This window comes from Protobothrops mucrosquamatus, unplaced genomic scaffold (genome assembly GCF_001527695.2).
Source record: "Protobothrops mucrosquamatus isolate PMUCROS unplaced genomic scaffold, P.Mucros_1.0 scaffold2697, whole genome shotgun sequence".
In the NCBI taxonomy this organism is placed as follows: domain Eukaryota; kingdom Metazoa; phylum Chordata; class Lepidosauria; order Squamata; family Viperidae; genus Protobothrops; species Protobothrops mucrosquamatus.
Genome location: NW_015388743.1, coordinates 295686 through 313732, shown reverse-complemented (window position 1 = coordinate 313732; position 18047 = coordinate 295686). Strand labels below are relative to the sequence as shown.

At 39.4% G+C, this 18047-nt stretch overlaps 1 protein-coding gene across 1 annotated transcript in view; it reads left to right on the top strand.

Moving 5' to 3' along the window:
* Window positions 1-230: 230 nt before the first annotated feature.
* ALK (ALK receptor tyrosine kinase) overlaps window positions 231-18047 on the top strand; it is a 155852-nt gene continuing 138035 nt past the window's right edge. Inside the window, exon 1 of the mRNA XM_029286012.1 lies at window positions 231-276. Within this exon, the coding sequence (XP_029141845.1) occupies window positions 231-276 (46 nt within the window). The remainder of the gene's footprint in view (window positions 277-18047) is intronic.

Genomic DNA, 18047 nt, shown 5'->3' with positions numbered 1-18047 from the left:
TGGCATCACAGCCTGTGAGTGCTTCTCTTTCCCCACCCCTGCGTGGGAAAACCACAGCCACTGGCAGCAAAGAGAAGCAAGATGACAAGACTAGATGCCAGGCAGTTTGCAGAAGGCCAGCAAGAAGGTGAGGCGGTTTGGGGGGGTTGGGTTAGTTGCGTTGCGATTCTCAGAAAAGTGAGAGGCCTGAAAGAAATATATGGAATTATCTGCAAAGGACCTCTGGGGAGATGGCTTGGAGCCATGTGCTGCATCGGGAAGGTGGTGTGCAGGCAGGTGAGAGAGTAAACTTGCAGATTGGCTTTGTGGTCTATTCTTGCTGCCTCCCCTCCCTAAAATCCAGCCAATAATAGAACTCTTTGGATTGAATGGGAAATTAAGAGGTATTGGCGTGAGTTGAAATTAAAAGGCCAAGTCAACTGCCCCCCACATTATTTTGTTGGAGACGTGGAAAGTGTTTCTCGCTTCTACTTCCCCTCATCTGCTCTTTTATAATTTAATCCAGACTTATCCAAACTAATGTCTTTTGGGTGTCATGGACCACAGTTCCCATAATCCTATGGCTATACTGGCTAGAAATGCAATGCCTTATTTTCTCTGCAGTATGTGCCTAGGAGGCAGTAGGTCTGTGGAATTTAGATGTATTTAAACATTTGTTTCTTCTGCCTAATTTATTAGATCAACGTCTAATTCTAAATTAAATATTTTGGAGAAATCCAGGGTAGTTTACAAGAAAACTGTCAAAGACAGCTATAGCAAAGTATCACCAGCACTGCTTAAAAACAATATTAAAACTGTATTTTAAGAAAGAAAAATATTAGTAGTAATTTACTTAGTGCTGTTTGACCATTAAATGTGGTGTTGTTCTACATATGCCTGGTTGAACAGTGTGTTTGGAGTTGCCTCTAAACGGGTGAGGGATGCACTATTCATATTTTCCTTGGGAGAAAGCTCTATAATTGGGGTGCTGTCTCTGAGAAGGCTCTGCTCGTGGCCACTGTTCTATAAACCAAACAAGGGGCACCATCTGGTCTTAATGGATATTAAACAAAGATGATTAGGGGACTGGAGGCTAAAACATATGACAAACATTTGTGGGAATTGGGTATGTCTAACTTAGTGAAAAGGACTAGGGGTGGTGACATTATAGCGGTATTCCAATATTTGATGGGCTGCCACAGACAAGAAGGGGTCAACCTATTTTCCAAAGCATCAGAAGGCAATAATAGATGGAAACTAATCAAGAAGAAAACCAGCCTAGAACTAAGGATTGTGAAAGCAACTAACCAGTGAAAAGGCTTGCCTTCAGAAGTTGTGGATGCTCCATCACTGGAGGCTTTTAAGAAGAGATTGGATATTCCATTGTCTGGAATGGTATAGGTCCTCTGCTTGAGCAGGAGCTTGGACTAAAGACCTCAAAGGTCTCTTCCAACTCTCTTATTCTTTGGGAGAAGCGCTGCCAACCTCTCCCCCTCCCCTTGTCCCTTCCTGAGCACAGAGAGAGGGAGGGAGGGAGGGAAGGAGGGGAGGGAAACAGGAAGAAAGAAAGGGAAGGAAAGAAGAAGATGGGAATGAAAAGGAGGGAAGGAGGGAAGGAGGGGAGGGAAGGAGGAAGGAAGGAAGGAACGGAGGAACGGAGGAAGGGAAATTGGAATAAGAGGAGGGAGGGTCTGAGGGAAGTCCTGCCTTAGCACTTGGCCAACAGCAGCCCTGTTGCCCTTTCCCCATCACCTGGTGGTCTCCCATCCTATTGCTGAGGATGATTTGGTTACAAAACCAGGTCTCCTCGCATGGAGAGGGAGTGGGCCTCCCTCTGACCCATGCACTTTGCCCTCCTGCACCCACCATGAATAACCTGGCCAAGGAAAGCGTGTACAGGAGCAGCAGCCTCAAGGAGGAGGTAAGCACAACTGGGCTAGGCAAGGCTGTGAGGTCCTGGTGATGTGGGCAGGGGACCTATACCACAATCCATGGCCCCCCACGCATGGCCTGAAAGGGACAGTGAGGCTCCTCCAGTGGACCATGCCCTGGCATTCACCCCGGTCCCACCCCCCTCTGCAGGAGACCCTTGGATCCGCCCCACTCCTGCCCAGGCCCACACAAGTGCCCCTGACGCAAGTCACCTTGAGCTGGCCATGCCCACCTAGTAGAGTAATATGCTTCCAATTCTTTTAGGAGGTACATTTGCAAAATATTTTGAATTTTTTTTTAGTGGTTCTCAAGGAAGGATTTGATTTAGATCCACATTTTGAAAACTAAAGATTCTGAATGAATCATCATTTCAAAAGCAAGATTTTGCTGGGTTTTCAGTTATGGATCAATTTACATAGTATTGTGAGTCATCTTCTGTGTTATTGGAATCTGCTCAGGAGTCCACCAGAGGTCATTTACTGGAGAGACAAAGACTAATGCCCAAATCAAGCCAGAAATCAGATTGAAATGTGTCCAGTTAATCAATAGCATTCAATAGTGTTTGAGCCGCATACCCATCATTTATTTGGGAATGTTGCTGTACTAGGCTGGTAGTTTGCATAGCATAAATGGGGGGAAGCAGTTAATTATATACTTTGGTTTGTTGTCTGACAGTGCTCAGTCTAGCATCGTTTTTGGAACCAGCCTGCACTGTTCCAATCTGCTTAAAGAAAACCTTTTGCCTGTTAACCACAAGGTGGCAATAATACAAAGACATCTTTCAGTGTGAATAATAGGTTTGTAAGCAGCCACAATTCGAGGCAACATGATTCATCCCACTAAGGTGCAATAACAATGTGATTCACCTTTTCACATAGACATTGCAGCCACTCACCGGAACAGCTAAAGGGAGCATTCAAAAGGTTCAGATGCATCATCTTAATGTTAGAACATGTGCCAGGAGAAGTTATGAAAGCTTTGCTCTTTAGAAACAGGAAGTGCTCTGCTTGAAGCATTGTAGAAACAAAAAGCTCTTGATTGGTCCAGAATCATCAGTGACACCTTCTAAACCAGGGTCCCCAAACTTTTTGACACTAGGGACCGGTTTCATGGAAGACAATTTCTCCACGGACTGGGGGTGGGGGGAGGAATAGGCAACCTACATCCTGCACATGTGCAATTTCATTTGCCCACCTCACACCTCCAGCTGTGTGGCCTGATTCTTAACAGGCCATAGACTGGTACCAGTCTGCAACTTTGGGGTTGGGGACCCCTGCTCTAAACCCACTCCATGCATAATTTTTAATAAATGTGGCCTTACTAAAGTTCTCCCTCTAGCAATGTCCAAGAGCCCTCCTTCTTCCAGGATATTTCCTTCTATGAGTACCATTCCCACTTGCTTCTGGGAATTGTTCTAGAAAAGAAAGTCTTGGATATTTTCTTGAAGCAGGTTTAGCCCAATTTGGCTACAATTATAAGAGACATTCTTCTTTCATCCTGTCTTTTCACCCTTCTTCAGTCTTTCAAGATTGTTTTCCTAGTACTTGGAGTGTAAATCATGCCAGTCAATACTCTGCTAGCTTTTTTTCCCCAAAAAATCACTTGGATCTATCAGCCCACTGTAATTAGATCACCATCATTACAGCTGACACAAGATTAAATCTTATAAATAAATTATAAGACTGCAATAATGGAATAAAAATTAACACACACATACTCATTGTTGCATCACCATTTTAATGCCAAGATTAAATTATCAGTCCTAGCATTGATTCAGAAAACATTTGGATACAATGACTTGCTAGGAAAGCAGAACCCAAATATCAACAAAATAATAAACATCTGAATTGTCCCCAGCATTATAAATGTTGATGTGCTCCCAAATATTTAGCCTAAAAAAATCTTATAACTAATCCACCAATTAAATAAGGAGGTAGTTGATCTAAGTACCAAAATCTTTGATATAAGTATGATAGTGGACCATCATAACTCAGATGTAGGTCTTACTTAGGCATAGACTCAAGCTGAACCAAAATGTTTGTTAAATCCTATTCAAGGGGCAGAAGGAAGATAAATATATAGGCACTATATGGAGAGAGTTGATCTGACATTTGCACTGCAATATGAACTTTTGCTGAGTTAAGCCTTCTACATGATAACAGATCTTAGTGTAGTTTCTGTTCACAGCTATGAGCCATTTTCTCTCAAAATCAAGAAATGCTGGATTTTATAAATGGTGCAGGAATACTTGCGATTTTTTTAGAGACCAAAGTTGATGAACAGTGAGGGAGAAGGGGGGAGTTCTCCTCAGTGTGGTATGAATGAATTATCTATTTTAATCCCAAAACAGAAATGGGCAAGCAAGACCTTTCTTCCATTATTTCTATTTATATGCCTCTATAATTCCTTCTATAGAGCATAAGGCCCAAACACATCAGCTAAAAACAGAAAGAGCCTCAACAGAAGCATAATTAGCCTCTATGGTGGCATTAGTATGCCTGAAAATAGAACTTTAATTTTATTTGTACACAAGGAACCATTGGAAATAGCTGTTCATGAAGTGCTATCTCATAAGCCCGCCACACATTCTTTCAAAGTAATTAATTAAGAAACACTGAAGCCTGATATTGTGCCTACTTTCCATCGCTTTTGGCAAAAACATGGCATTAAAAAGTAACACACAGGAAAATCCACAATCTGGTTAAGTGAAGCCCTCCTTGGGTCCTCTAAAAGCTCAAGGGAAATTGATGATTTTTCAAAATTTGCTCTATTTTGACATAAGGCTCCAGAGGTCTCTGAATCAGAGATGCTTAAAGACTGGGCACAAAATGATGACATTGATTCAATTAAACACAACATTTAGGGTGAGTTGGTGGATATGGCTTTTCTTTTTTTTTAAAAAAAAAAATTATTTCCATTACCAGGTTGTGCTATTGACTTACTCGAACAATCTTAAGGTTTTTTTTTTGTTTTTTTTTCTTTCTTTCTTTCTTTCTTTCTTTCTTTCTTCCTTCCTTCCTTCCTTCCTTCCTTCCTTCCTTCCTTCCTCTCTTACCTTTATTATTTTTATAAATAATTCAAGGTGGCAAGCATTCCTCCTCCTATTTTTCCTGTAACAACAATCCTGTGAGGTGGTTGGGAGATTGGGCTGGGTTGAGGGAGATTGGCAAGCCCAAAGTCACTCAGCCAGTTTTTCCCGACTAAGAACTCAAGACTCTCAGTTTCTAGCCTCGTGTCTTAACCACTACAGCAAACTAGAATTTATCACTTTTTGTTTTCCATTCCTCACATCTTTTTAGCAGGATGATTAAAAAAAAAGATTAGGGTAACCAGAAGCTAAGCGTTATCAATGATAGGTCTTTTAAAAGAGAAAAGGAGAAACAAAAATTATCAAAAGCATTGCATTTCATTGCATCTTCTAAGCAATCAGGTAAATTGTTGTTACTAAATGTATTTCAGCCTTCTTCAACATGTTGCCCTGTAGATGTATTGAATAGCAAACCTCATAATCCTGAGGATACATAATCAAAATCCATGCTAGGAGAGTGTTAGATGATAGGAGTTAGCATCAAATGTATCCAGAGGGCACCAAGCTCAGAGATTCATGTTTATGAGTCAAGCTCAACTTGAAGGACACCTCATCTTATTTTCTCTGTAATAACCTGCTTTCTGATAACTTTTACAAAAATATCATAATACCTTCCTTTTTTATTACAAAACTTAATATTGCAATATATTTGCTTTTATAATAATATTTATTCATGTAATAGATCTGACTTTACTGTTTGTTAGTTGTGTCCAAATGTAGCAATCGTACCGTGTCAGTGATAGTTAAGAAACCCCAATCTCAGATCTGGCATTGGGGGTGGGGTGGGTGGGGGCACATACAGCAGAATCTGGAACTTTTTTATCTACTTTTGTTTCCAATTGAAGGTGTTGGAAGCTTCCACTACTGGGAGTTACTAAGTGGAATTTTGCTTAGCAAAGGAGACATAGACAAAATAAAGCCGGAATTCAAAAAATCTGCTGCATTCATATAGCACCAGGCTACTGAATTAACCCATTTTCTGACTGAGTCCAGTTTGGCATGCTTTGCAAATAAAACTACTGGTAACTAAACTAGTTAAATGTGTTCTGTGCCACTGTATCTGAGGTGGAATTGCACCTGGAGAAGCTGGAGGGGAATCTTGGAAGCACAAAGTGTTCTTGGGGAGGAGATAGTACATTACGGAGAGAAGCCCAAATTAAGAGACTGCACAGTCCCAAGCTGAATGGGGGAGAAAAAAAGAAGTTCAGGGTAGCCATACTCTAGAATCTCTCAGGACATGTCTATCAGGGTTATAACTTTAGTTTGACAAGATTCTGTCCATCGGATTCTGTCCATTTTGCTAGACATCTTTGGGCTTGGGCCCAAAGTATCTGAAAGAAAGGAGCATGCATCTTACTTCCGGCCTTCAAATTAATATCCTAGTGTCTACTTCTGAGGCTCCTGTTGCTTTTCTGCTGGCACAAACATCATGACTGCTTCTTATTTCTGATCCTGACTCACTTATTTTGGGAGGAAATGCTAAATGAATCATCAATGCTCCATATATAAATGCAATACAGAGAATGGGGAAAAAATCAGGCCAATCAGTGTGCCAGAATGTAAATCAGAGTATGTCTCTAAGATCAATGGCATTATTACGTTACTCTTCATAGGATTCACTGTAACATTCTAGATGCTCCTTGAAGTGCACAAAGTTTTAATTAACTAGTTGGTCATAGATGTGTGATCACAGTCTTTGGGGAATGGATCTCTAACCCCAAACAACAGTACTCTGTCAGGTTGCAGTTTGAAATAGAATTTGTTTAATGCAACTATTTAAATAATAATTTATACAACTGCTAGCCAGCCATGCTACAATTTAATGACTAGAAAAATTTATGGATGCCTCAGGCTACATAGATGCAGCTGTAAATATGCCTCCTTTTTTTTTTTACTTTGAATTTATTCAAAATCATTTATCTTTCCTATCTGCTTTTCTAGTTACCTGCAAGACATGATCTAGGCAAGGCCCAATAATTTTATCTCTTGGTTTGTATTGAGAGCAACTGTACAGAAAAATGAAAGGCCAAATTATATGCCCCTGTTTAATATTAAACAAATAGTTCCAATTAAAAATTAAGCATCCCAGTCACTGAGCTTGGATGAAAACCCTTTTATTTGTCTTTAAGTGAAAACAACAAAGGATTTGTACTGAGTTTTTTCTTTCAGTGCCTGTTTTACCACCTAACCTTTTCCTGTGCCTGAACCCACCCCCTTTGCATACATGTTCTGAATATATCAAGAGAGCAGAATAGCAATTTATTGGAAGAAATAAATTCTTAAAACTCAAAGTGTATGTTGCTGCTGTTTGTGTATACTAAAACTATATTACAAGTGCTTTATCTATGTGTAATGCATACCTAAGCTCATTCAACCAACCACCTTGTCAACTGTGATAAACGAGCGGACAAATGCTGTGTGCTGTTTCACAACAGTAGCTGTAGAAATTTTCTGATGGCTGATTGAGAATGATGGTTTTTAAATTATTGCACTCACTGGTCACTGGGACTCCATCCAATGCTGAGTTTGCCCAGAATAAATCAATGTGAAGCATCTTGCTTATAATCCCAGTGTTGCTTTATAGATATTCTTTCTGTTTAGCTGTGAAACACAATTTCTGGTTTGTTTTCATCCAACCTCATCTTAGCCTTTATTTCAAAAAAATTTCTGTTCATGAGATTTATGCAGTGGACAAAATCAAAATCACTGTAACCTTCAAGCAAGAAGCACTAAAGATGCTCTGCTTTCTGTCTTGTAAATTTTAAATTAGAACTGCTTAGTAATTTTCTGACACAAGGTCAAAGCTGGGAATAATGCAGGCTATCCTGTTTAGAAAGTAAGCCCTTTATTAAGACAACTTTGTTGAGAGGGGATTTCTTTTTCCTTCCCAAATTGATTTGCAGTGTAAAATCATCTCTGGGAAAAAAAAGTGGCTGTTTTTCGATATGCTTCATTAACTTCTAGTTTTGTCAGGCAATATAAATAACAATATCAAAAGCACATCTAATTGAATCACCGGTGAGTTCCAAATCCCCGTAGTAGAAAAGAACATGGTGTAACTGTGTTGTTAAGCAAGGTTGGCTGAGTCAGACAAACAATGGCTCATTTTACCAACAGAGTTCAAATACTGCATTTTTTATACATAATGTTGGCTTTGTCAACATGAAGGATTTGCAGCCCTGATGTGTTTCGGATGTGGAATCATTCAAACATAGTTCCATTTCTTTTGGGAACACAGAAAGAAACTGAAAGCAAAATGAGGCATCAGCTCTCTCAGAAATATTCAATGCTAGAACTCTTGTGTTTGTTTGCTTGTAACCTTCATTTGGGTTAAATTTGAAAATATACGGAAACAATTATTGAATGGACTAATTTACAGAATGCTAGGACCCATGACACTCATGGGAATGAAATTTGGGGAAGTTGTGCCCATATCAGCACCACCACAGATTTCAAGTACATTTCCCAGAAACCTGTAAGCTGCATAGTTCAAGGGAAAATGGGAAGGGCATCCCCTCTTTCCTATCACCCTCTGACCGCTGCACCCAGTCAGTTGCCAACAAGGCCCAACAGGTATGTAGCCATTGGGCACTTTGGAACCTAGGTCAAAATATGACATCTCTTAATAGTGATGGCCAGTGGGGAAAGGCAAGGGAGCAACTGAAATGCCTGCTGGCAAGGTAGGTCTGGCTAGGGGGGAGGGATGCTAGCAATTGACAGGTGATCCTACTTTCTCCCTGAAGGAAGGGGGTCCTTGGATACATGCCAAAATCGGGTGGGAGTACAGTTTTCCTCATAGTCTATGACTCCCTTGGTTCCTCCTCCATCCAGCAAAGTGGCAGGCAGTTCTGCAGGTCAGCCAAGGAGAAGAAAGAGGCAGCATCAGCATCACTGGGGCTCTCCTAAGGGTCAGGAGAAAAGGGGGTAACAGTGCAAGCCTGTATTATATGTGGAAAGAAGAATTACCCAGAGGATCACAGATTGTCTAGTACAGTACTAAATCTGGCAGAGTAATATATATATTCAGATACTACATATATTCCCATCTCGCCTTGTCTCCTAAAAATTAAACATTCCCAGTTATTTTTATAGGACTTATACATATTTATTCCCCTGGTATATGTAGGATTGAAGTTGATTTAAATATGGCTTATCATTTGTCTGGGGAAATGGATATCTCAAGCATTATCTGTGCTTTCAGATCAACTTGCTTGAATATTATATTATCATAATTTTCTAATTCTGATTCATAAATTTCAGCTGATTTTGTTGCTTCACCAGACTGAAAGTCTATAAACAAACCAGTGGCTTTATTTTAACCACAATGAACTCTAAGGTTTGATAGTTTAATTTGCCCCTATGTCCCAGGAATAGAGATAACACTGATAAATTAATTGTATTTCATCACGTTGCTTATTCAGTTAGACAACATTTTAACGAAGAAATGTTTAAGTTATTTATCTGAGAACTGATTACTAGATAGCTGTGACAAAATAAGCATTTATCCCAAGGAGGATTTCTGCATCAATTGGTTTTTCTCATTCCCTATTCCTTTAAAATTGCTTCTTTAATATACAGCAAACACTGCATTTTTTCTGATAAACATTGACATTGTTGGAGGCAAACATTAATGCTTTTAAAATACATGAAGAAACTTGATGTCACAGACCTTAAATGGCCTTTGGGGACATTTCCCAATCCGTTTAATTAAATTATTAAAGAAGACTAACTTTTCTCCCTTATTTTGAAGAGAGAAGGAAGCAGATTGAACAAGAAAGAGAAAATAAAATAAGTATTGGTAAGAATTCCCACTAATCTGCCTACTGTCCCTTATTATTCAAATCCAATTGCATATCTTTCTTTCCAATGTCACAGGATCATTCATACCATGTAGTTTTTAAAAGGTAATAATTTGGTTTGATTAGGAAAGTTTGCAATACACACATATTTTTACTTAATATAACCCCATATATCTATTGGTATACCACATAGTTTTGAAAAAGCCAGTGCACCATGAAAACTACTCCTGGGATGGCAGGATTGAATATAAAATATTATTTCATTTTCTATAAAATCTCTCACTATCTGTGCAATTCATGTATCTTCTCTTTGGGGACTCGGTCTGCCTGAAAAACCTTTAAGGTATACCTATGTAAGTAAGGACTTGCTAAGATAACATGAGAGTCAAATCAAACAATATGTTTTAATCAGAATAATAGTAGTTAAGGAGAGAGGAAAACATATCATGTAGTCAATGAAGAGGCAATAGATATCACAAGCCAAAATTTCCATTGCCTGTCTGACCATTGACCTAAAATTAGAGTTAGCATGTTAATCATGGAACATCATATAATGAATTGCAGCTGTGAATGGTTCATATAAAACCTGGTTTCATGGACCAAATGATCACATTACTTCACATATAATTCACAAAATGATTTGGATCCAAAGAAACCAAGAAGAGCTGTCTGTACAAAAGGTCTTTCATAATTTGGGGTGGTTTTTTTTTTTTTAGTATCAACTATCCACCATAAAAATAATGCTTCATTTTGCCAGCTAAGCAGGATCAATTAGTATTTGGATAAAGGATTACCTGGATTCCAGAATTGTTGGCTATGTTGAGAATCTGCAAAGTCATGCCTAAAGAATACACTGACAAATCACATCTGTACTATTGCAAAGAAAATTGAGTGGCTACACCCATAGTTGCATCCAATGTGGCATTAAATATCACTGTTCAGACATTCTGAGCTTCAATTGCATTACATAGGTGGAATAATTGTTTAGTCTGAATACTAAGTGACCCCTACTAATCCTTGATACCTTTCTCTCATACTAGAGAAAATGATAGCTTATTCTAACATAAAAAGAACTCAACAATAAAATAATCAAAGGTAGACAAATGTAGGGATGAGCATGCTGATGTGAACTCATATCTCATATTCTATTCCATTTCAAGGGATAGTTTTGTCATTTGCTTTTGCTCTGTTCTGCGCTGTTTACAACAATCAGAAAGATTGCATTTCTTCCAGTTTTCTGAAAACCAAGCACTTGCAGTAAAGTGCTAAACCTCTGGAGAAGAGCTAGACTAAATCTGTCAAAAATTCTAGACTTTATTTGCTGTCTTCTGAGAGATCATAACTACACACACAGAAAAAGCTGGAATAAACAAGTAAAATTAAAGCTATAAAAATTATTGGGCAGTTTTTTACTTTTATACCTCCACAGAATCCATAGTTCACTTTTGACATTTCCAGTTCATTTTATTTTATTTTGCAAGGCTATTGGTTTCTAAGGGTCTTAAGCAACTAGCATAAAGAGTCACTACACTGTTGTCTGAACTCAGTTCATCCAAATTAAAAAGAAAAGAAAAACACTTCTTTTCCAAAAGAATGAGTTCCCTCCATAATGCAAGTATTATGACAGTGGAAAAGAAATGCATAATCAAGCTGTCAAGTTCAAGAGCAGAAGACATTCCCCACCCCTCCCCACCCACCCCCACACCCCAATTATTGCAACAAGCAGAAGAAGCTAAACAGCTAACTGGGAAAGGCAATGGTTCACAGAACTGCTTTTTGTGAAGCAAGACCAGCAGCCATCAGTTATCAGTCAATTGTACTAGAATGAATAACCCAGTATCCTCCAGATGCTGCGGGCTATAGCTCCATAGTCCTTTATTCTTGACATAGCCAATGGGGAGGACAAAAGGGAAAGTTTCCCTCCAGTCCTGGTGATTTCATTAACATAGCAATAATTTGGAAGCAGTTTGCTTTCTGTATTTTTCCCCCAAGTTTTCAGTCCAGCCCACAGCCAAAATATTCTCTACCCCTGGCCCAGCTTCGCTTTCAGCATCAGCCAAAGTTGTTTAGCTGTGCCAGACTAATTAAGCTGAAATTCAAAATATCTGGATGGCATGACATTGCTTGTCCCTGATCTATACAAATCAAGCCATCAAAACATGTGTTGCAGACTCTTCCAGGTGACTGAACTCTCACAAAGCAAGGGAAAATAAAAGACATGAAGCATAAATCATGCATGTGGCATTTCTCCCTTGTTTACTTTCCGTGTCAACATCAAGCAAATTAGGAAGACCAGGAGTGGAAAATGAATTGATAGTACATAATCCATAAATCAATCAACAAAAGGAAATTGACAGTCAGGGAATTCAAACTTATCAGTTTCAGAGAAGCTCACAGAAACAACATTTATTCATACTGATTTAGCTATGATCTGAATGTGCAACTCCTTTACAACAAAAAATATGTAATGATGTTCTTCCTTGAGTTTTTGGAGGGAAAGCAGGATACAAATCTACAAATCAATGACAATGGTACTAATGAGAGTTTTCTACTTGATACAAATGTAATCAAGCTGAGAAATATTTTTTCCCATGGAATGAACATGTTAGGTTCCTTCCCTGTATGTGTTTGGCCTCAGTAAATATCAGCTTTTTCTCTTAAACTGGTTGGGCTTTTTTTCGTTGCTAATCTGAAATGATATGCATCTGTTCTTGAGTCAGTAGACCATGATGACTCCATGAAATCAGTATCATCATTTCTAATCTCTGTCTGGTCTCTATTCCACATCACTTCTATTACATGTCTTTCTTCCAAGGTGATAAAGCCTCACAGCGTTTACTTACCTTGAGGCCAATTTTGGATAGTATAGAAATAAAAGGGAAACTATTACTCTGACAGCAATTTAGTTCCCCATGGTGGGGAAAGTCCTAAGGGCAATAGCAAGAGATCTCAAACAAAATATACATTAGCAGGATATGTGTGTCCCAAAGTTAGGTGGAAGTGGAGACTTGTCTAGTCTAGACTACAATCCAGAAATACCCAGACACTATGAAAGAGAAGTTTGTCTGGAGATGTTTCTTCCTCCACTTCATTTTTCAAAATATTTTTGAGCATCTATAAATCACGGGGCTTGCTTTGTTGCCAGTATCTTTGAGACCTAACAGTAGAATCTCGTGTACATCACAGGTTTTAAGGAAGAGAGCAAATCCAATTCATTTTCTGTATGGTCCTTTTCCATTGTCTCAGAGAGACAATTTTGGTTAAATGAAGGGTGGGATATTAGTGCACACACATGCCTTAGTTTTTGAGAGTCAAGAATTTAGCAGGAGAAGGAGGAAAAATAAACAGGGACTGGAAAGCCAGGCTGACTAAATGTTAACAGAAAAACATACAAGGGAAAAATGAGAAAGGAGACAAGAAACCTGCTGGTAAGATCAGGGGCAAGTGAAAAGGAGAATTTTCTATCACATAGTTCTGGACTTAGGGCTGTTGGTAAACAGAGCCTCTAGAACAGAATGTCAAACACAAGGCCCGGGGGCTGGATGCGGCCCGCAAAGTGGTTTCATGTGGCCCACGAAGCTATCCTGGAAACACTGAGGGAACGGCCCCTCTGCCTTGGCCCTGGCCCAGGCCAGCCGGGAACCAATGTACAATTTTGTGGTGGCCAAGACAGTCTTAGCTCCACAAGGCTGTCTGGAAACAGCGAGGAACCAGGAGAACCTTGAGCAGCAGCCTTGAGGAAGTGAGGCTGGGCTTGGTGCCGTGGGTGCTCAAGGCCAGGCTGGGCATTTGACCTCTGCTTCCCAGGGCTCCGGGCAGCCCGCACCACCATCCAGCCCCCTGAGGGGAGAGGAACAGTGAGGCTCCTCCAGTGGACCATGCCTTGGCACTTGCCCTGGTCCCACCCCCTTCTGCCAGAGACCTCAGATCTGTCCCACTCCTGCCCAGGCCCCCACAGACACCCTTGACGTGAACGATGTAGAGCTGGCCATGCCCACCCAGTAGGCCACACCCACCCCGACCACACCCACCCAGCCCCCTGAGGGCAACCGCAATGCTGATGCAGCCCTCAATGAAATTGAGTTTGACACCCCTGCTCTAGAACAATGTTTCTCAACCTTGGCAATATTAAGATGTGTGGATTTCAGCACTCAGAATCCCCCAGCCAGCCTGGCTTGGGAATTCTGGAACTTGAAGGCCACACATTTTAAAAGCTGCCAAGGTTGATAAACAATGCTGTAGAAGTTCACAGAAAGGAAAAGGAAGGTAGTGGGAATTTATCAGTAGTATTTGCCAATGTTTCTTGGCTGAGCTATCTCAGTATGTACCCTGCTTCCTAAGCCATGATTCTCTTCAAGCCAGTTTAGAGAATGGGGCACTGAAGTAGTATATCATTGTTTACTCTGATCTGCATGCAACCTGCTGGCTCTTCCAATTCAGGCTACTGGCTATTCCAGGGAACACCCCCCCCCCAAAAAAAATAATAATCCTGAAATCTAAGGAAGCAACATTCATTTGAAGCTAAGTTCAAATCTTGTAAGTTGTAACAGCCTCCTTTGGGCTGTATCTGCAAGACCAATTCAGTGAAGGACCTGTCAATGTCACAGAATGGGCTAGTCTGTTAAAGAGAAGCCTGGCCTCTGATGACACAAAGGGGATGTTCTCTGGAGCAAGGAAAGTCTTGCAAAAAGGATAAGAGCAAAGACCTAGCCACACATCTTCTGCAACTTCCCCTCAAGCGACTTCAGTGAGGGATAGAAAATCTCAAAATCATTTTTTTTCTTCTCTCCTTGGCTAGCCAAACAGTCTGGATTTTATGTCTGCCCAATGTGAGTTATTGGGAGGGTCATCCCCTCACCCAGGGACAAGTTCAAAATAGCTTTCTAAATTCTGGTTGTTTTAAGGCTATCCTTAAAAATATCTCCTTCAGCAATTGAGAGAGGAATGGAAGGAAGCTACCTCATGATCACTGTCTTATAATAACCCCATGTTAACTCCAATACATGCCATGATACACTCCAATACAGCCTCTTGTAGAAGCCTAAAATGATGCCGTATTGGAATTTCAGGGATGAAATCCTCTAAGGATAAGGAAGAGGGTTCAGTTGCATTGGCGGCTTTTTTACAATAGATTTTAGGGGTGTAGTGTTACAATGCATTATTCCCTGGCTGTATTTTTATATAGGCAACATATAACATATGGCAACACCACTGCCATCCTGATCTTCAATTGAATATTTTCTACAAAATTGTTAATTTATTTTGATGGATTTCATAGCCTAGCTAGATGGGGCAGGGAGTTTAAAGAGCTAGCTATAAAACAACTCACATAATACTGAGCCATGTCATAACCCACCCACCCCCCAAAATTAAAAAAAAACAGTCCACAGTCTTTCATCAATGTTGCCAGGATCAGACAGAGGCATCCAGGATTACAATAAGCCATTAATTGATGAGGATCTGATCTGGCCACAAGGAATCAAAATACCACGAATAGACAGTTCTTGTTATTGAACTAAAACCATGAAGCAAGTTGTTTCAGTAATATTTCAGCCTCTTGAGTAATCTTAAATGTTTCAGTCCCCTGCATACCCCATACAGGTACAAACAAAAATTCATTAACCTTGATTTTTGCTCAGATTCAGCCACACAAAGCTTCATCTCAAGTTTCATCAGACTTTCTCAAATGTAGCCACTCCCTGCTAGGCTAGTCTCTAGATCAGGGGTGTCAAACTCGTAATGTCATGGGATGTATCGCAACTTTTTTGCCATTGCCGGCGATGGGGTGTGTGTGGTTTCACTATGATGCATCTGGCCCACGGACCGGCAGTTTGACATCCCTGCTCTAGATCCTTCCCATTGCTTTCTGCATTCACAAGCCTTGGGAAGTCCACCTCTGAATCCTTAGCATTAGCTTCAGGAATTATGAAACTTATATCTAGTTTTTCAGAAGCCACATTCCTCAGCTTGAAACTCTTTTGAGAACACTAATATTAATCATTGTCTGGCTCTCAGAGTAGGATTCATTTACTGGAACAGCCCTAAAATCATTTTTTATACTTGGTCTAAGAGTTTCAGCCTATTTGTACAGTTTGGCATAGGAGGACTCAAATTGTTTGGTTAAATTTTATCTTCATTGAAATAATTATGGGAGCATCATGGAAAAGATGTACATGAAAAATGCAAATTATCTGTAAATAGGAGTGAGTGTTTATGTGTGGATTTCACATTTTTTAAAAATCTGCTAGAGTCCTGCGCGTCAACCAAGTTATATGTCAATTTTTCTCTATGTACCTTTCTGTTTGAAACCATACAATAACTACAAAGTATTGTAGGAATATCAGCTTATGTACAGAATATCATCTTTATTTCTTTGTCTCTGACTAGTAACAATTCTTTCCATGATTTATTTCAAAATATATGCTGTATTTTCATTCCACTAAAGTAGCTGGAGACTCAGTTTGTGGATTAGCTCAGAATAAATTCTTCAAGAATGTAGTGTCACATGTATTTTTAACAAGAAAATTGTCATTTTTAAATTAACAACCTTAAAAGAAATGTGTCTATGCACAACCAATAAAACAGATTTCATAATTCTAAGTGTCTAATCAGATAGATTTCAATTTAACAAAATTATTTAGGAAATAATTTCAGTAAGATGGCTCTTTAATTTGCTAAGGCAAATCTATTAGTGTTGTGAAGCCATCTTGCCTTGAAAATACTCCAAACAGCCAGCTGCTCTTTCAGACATTCAGTCCAACATCTTTTCTTAGCTTCAAGCGGGAGCACGTAGAGGCCACAAGGGAAATTCTCCCAAAGTACCCTTCCTTTAATGTAGAAAAAAAGGATTTCTGTATTTAAAATCAGGCAGATGTTGAATAAGAGGCTGGAAAGAGTGGGACTTACCATTTCCCTTCAGTCTCAGATTTAAATTGGTATTTGTAGGAAACAAGATTTTCCAGGTAACAAATTAACAGAGAAATAACATCTGTTCCAAGGCTAGTTTGGTCTTTAGAGGAATAGGGAAAATTTACCTAAGAAATGTGCTAAATTTAATTTATTCTATGCTTCTGGTACATAATATTTATGTATTGTGTCTTTGGTATTTATGTTCTGTGTACATGCCCAGTAAATTGTGGTATTTTTATGCATCTTGGTACCTCTTTAGCAGAGTTCCTTTAAGTTAGGGGCAATCAATATCATAATGTATCTGCTCAGAGGATCAGATTTCTGATCTAAAAAAATAATACTTTTTACTTCCCTTGACACTGAATGGATACTTAGAGCTAAAAAGGAACTACATTTTTCCTTTTTTCCTTTTTAATAAAATTGTATTCTGTTTTATTTTGTGAGATTGATCTGGCTCTCAAAGGAGATGGAGATGATTTCCCTAGCTACACATGTTCACACCCTAGATTCAGGAAGTACTGGAGTAGAATTTATTTCATTTTGCCGTCTTTTTGCCTTTGTAGTGCCAGTCCTTGCTTTCTTATTTACATATGTTAGCAGGGAAGACAGCGTGTAAAGGCTCCTGTCTAGAAATTAAGTAGAAGCTGTAATTATAACAGTACTTCTGCAAGGTAGGTGGAGAATGTAGGTTGTGTAGACCCAGAGGCTTTCTGGAAAAGGAGACTAAGATCTCCAAGCTTTTATCCAATGGGCCCAACTCTGCTGTTACTATAAGCAACATTGCTAGCATTTTTTTCCTGAATGAGACTATCAAGTGCCTAATATACCTTTATTGGTCCATAGCTTTGTCTAACATAGGGCACTGCTTGATGTTACTTTGAAGGACATACCTCTGTTTGTATATTTCATTTATTTGAAAAATATGTTCAAAATTGGAATGGATGAAATTTTCAAAGGAAAAGTATGATTTAGAAACGTGAAAGTTCATGTTAAACTGAAGCTTCTTTCCCTCTCTGTAGCAGAAAACTACAAACGGGTGATAGAAAAGATTTTAGCAATTAGAGTTTGTATTTTTTCTAAAAATACCTGTTCTAGTTATTTGTAGGAACAACACTGTAGCAATTTCTATAACCAATTGAACTATTTTCATGGAATATCGGGGAGGGGGAGGGGAGGAGAGGAGGAGAGAGGAGAGAGGAGGGGAGGGGAGGTAAGGGGAGAGAAGGGGAGGGGAGGAGAGAGGGAAGGGGGAGAGAGGGAAGTGGAGGAAAGGAGAAAGGGAAGGGAAGGGAAGATACCTGGATTATTCCCATGAAAATGTGAAGCAATAAAAAAATAAT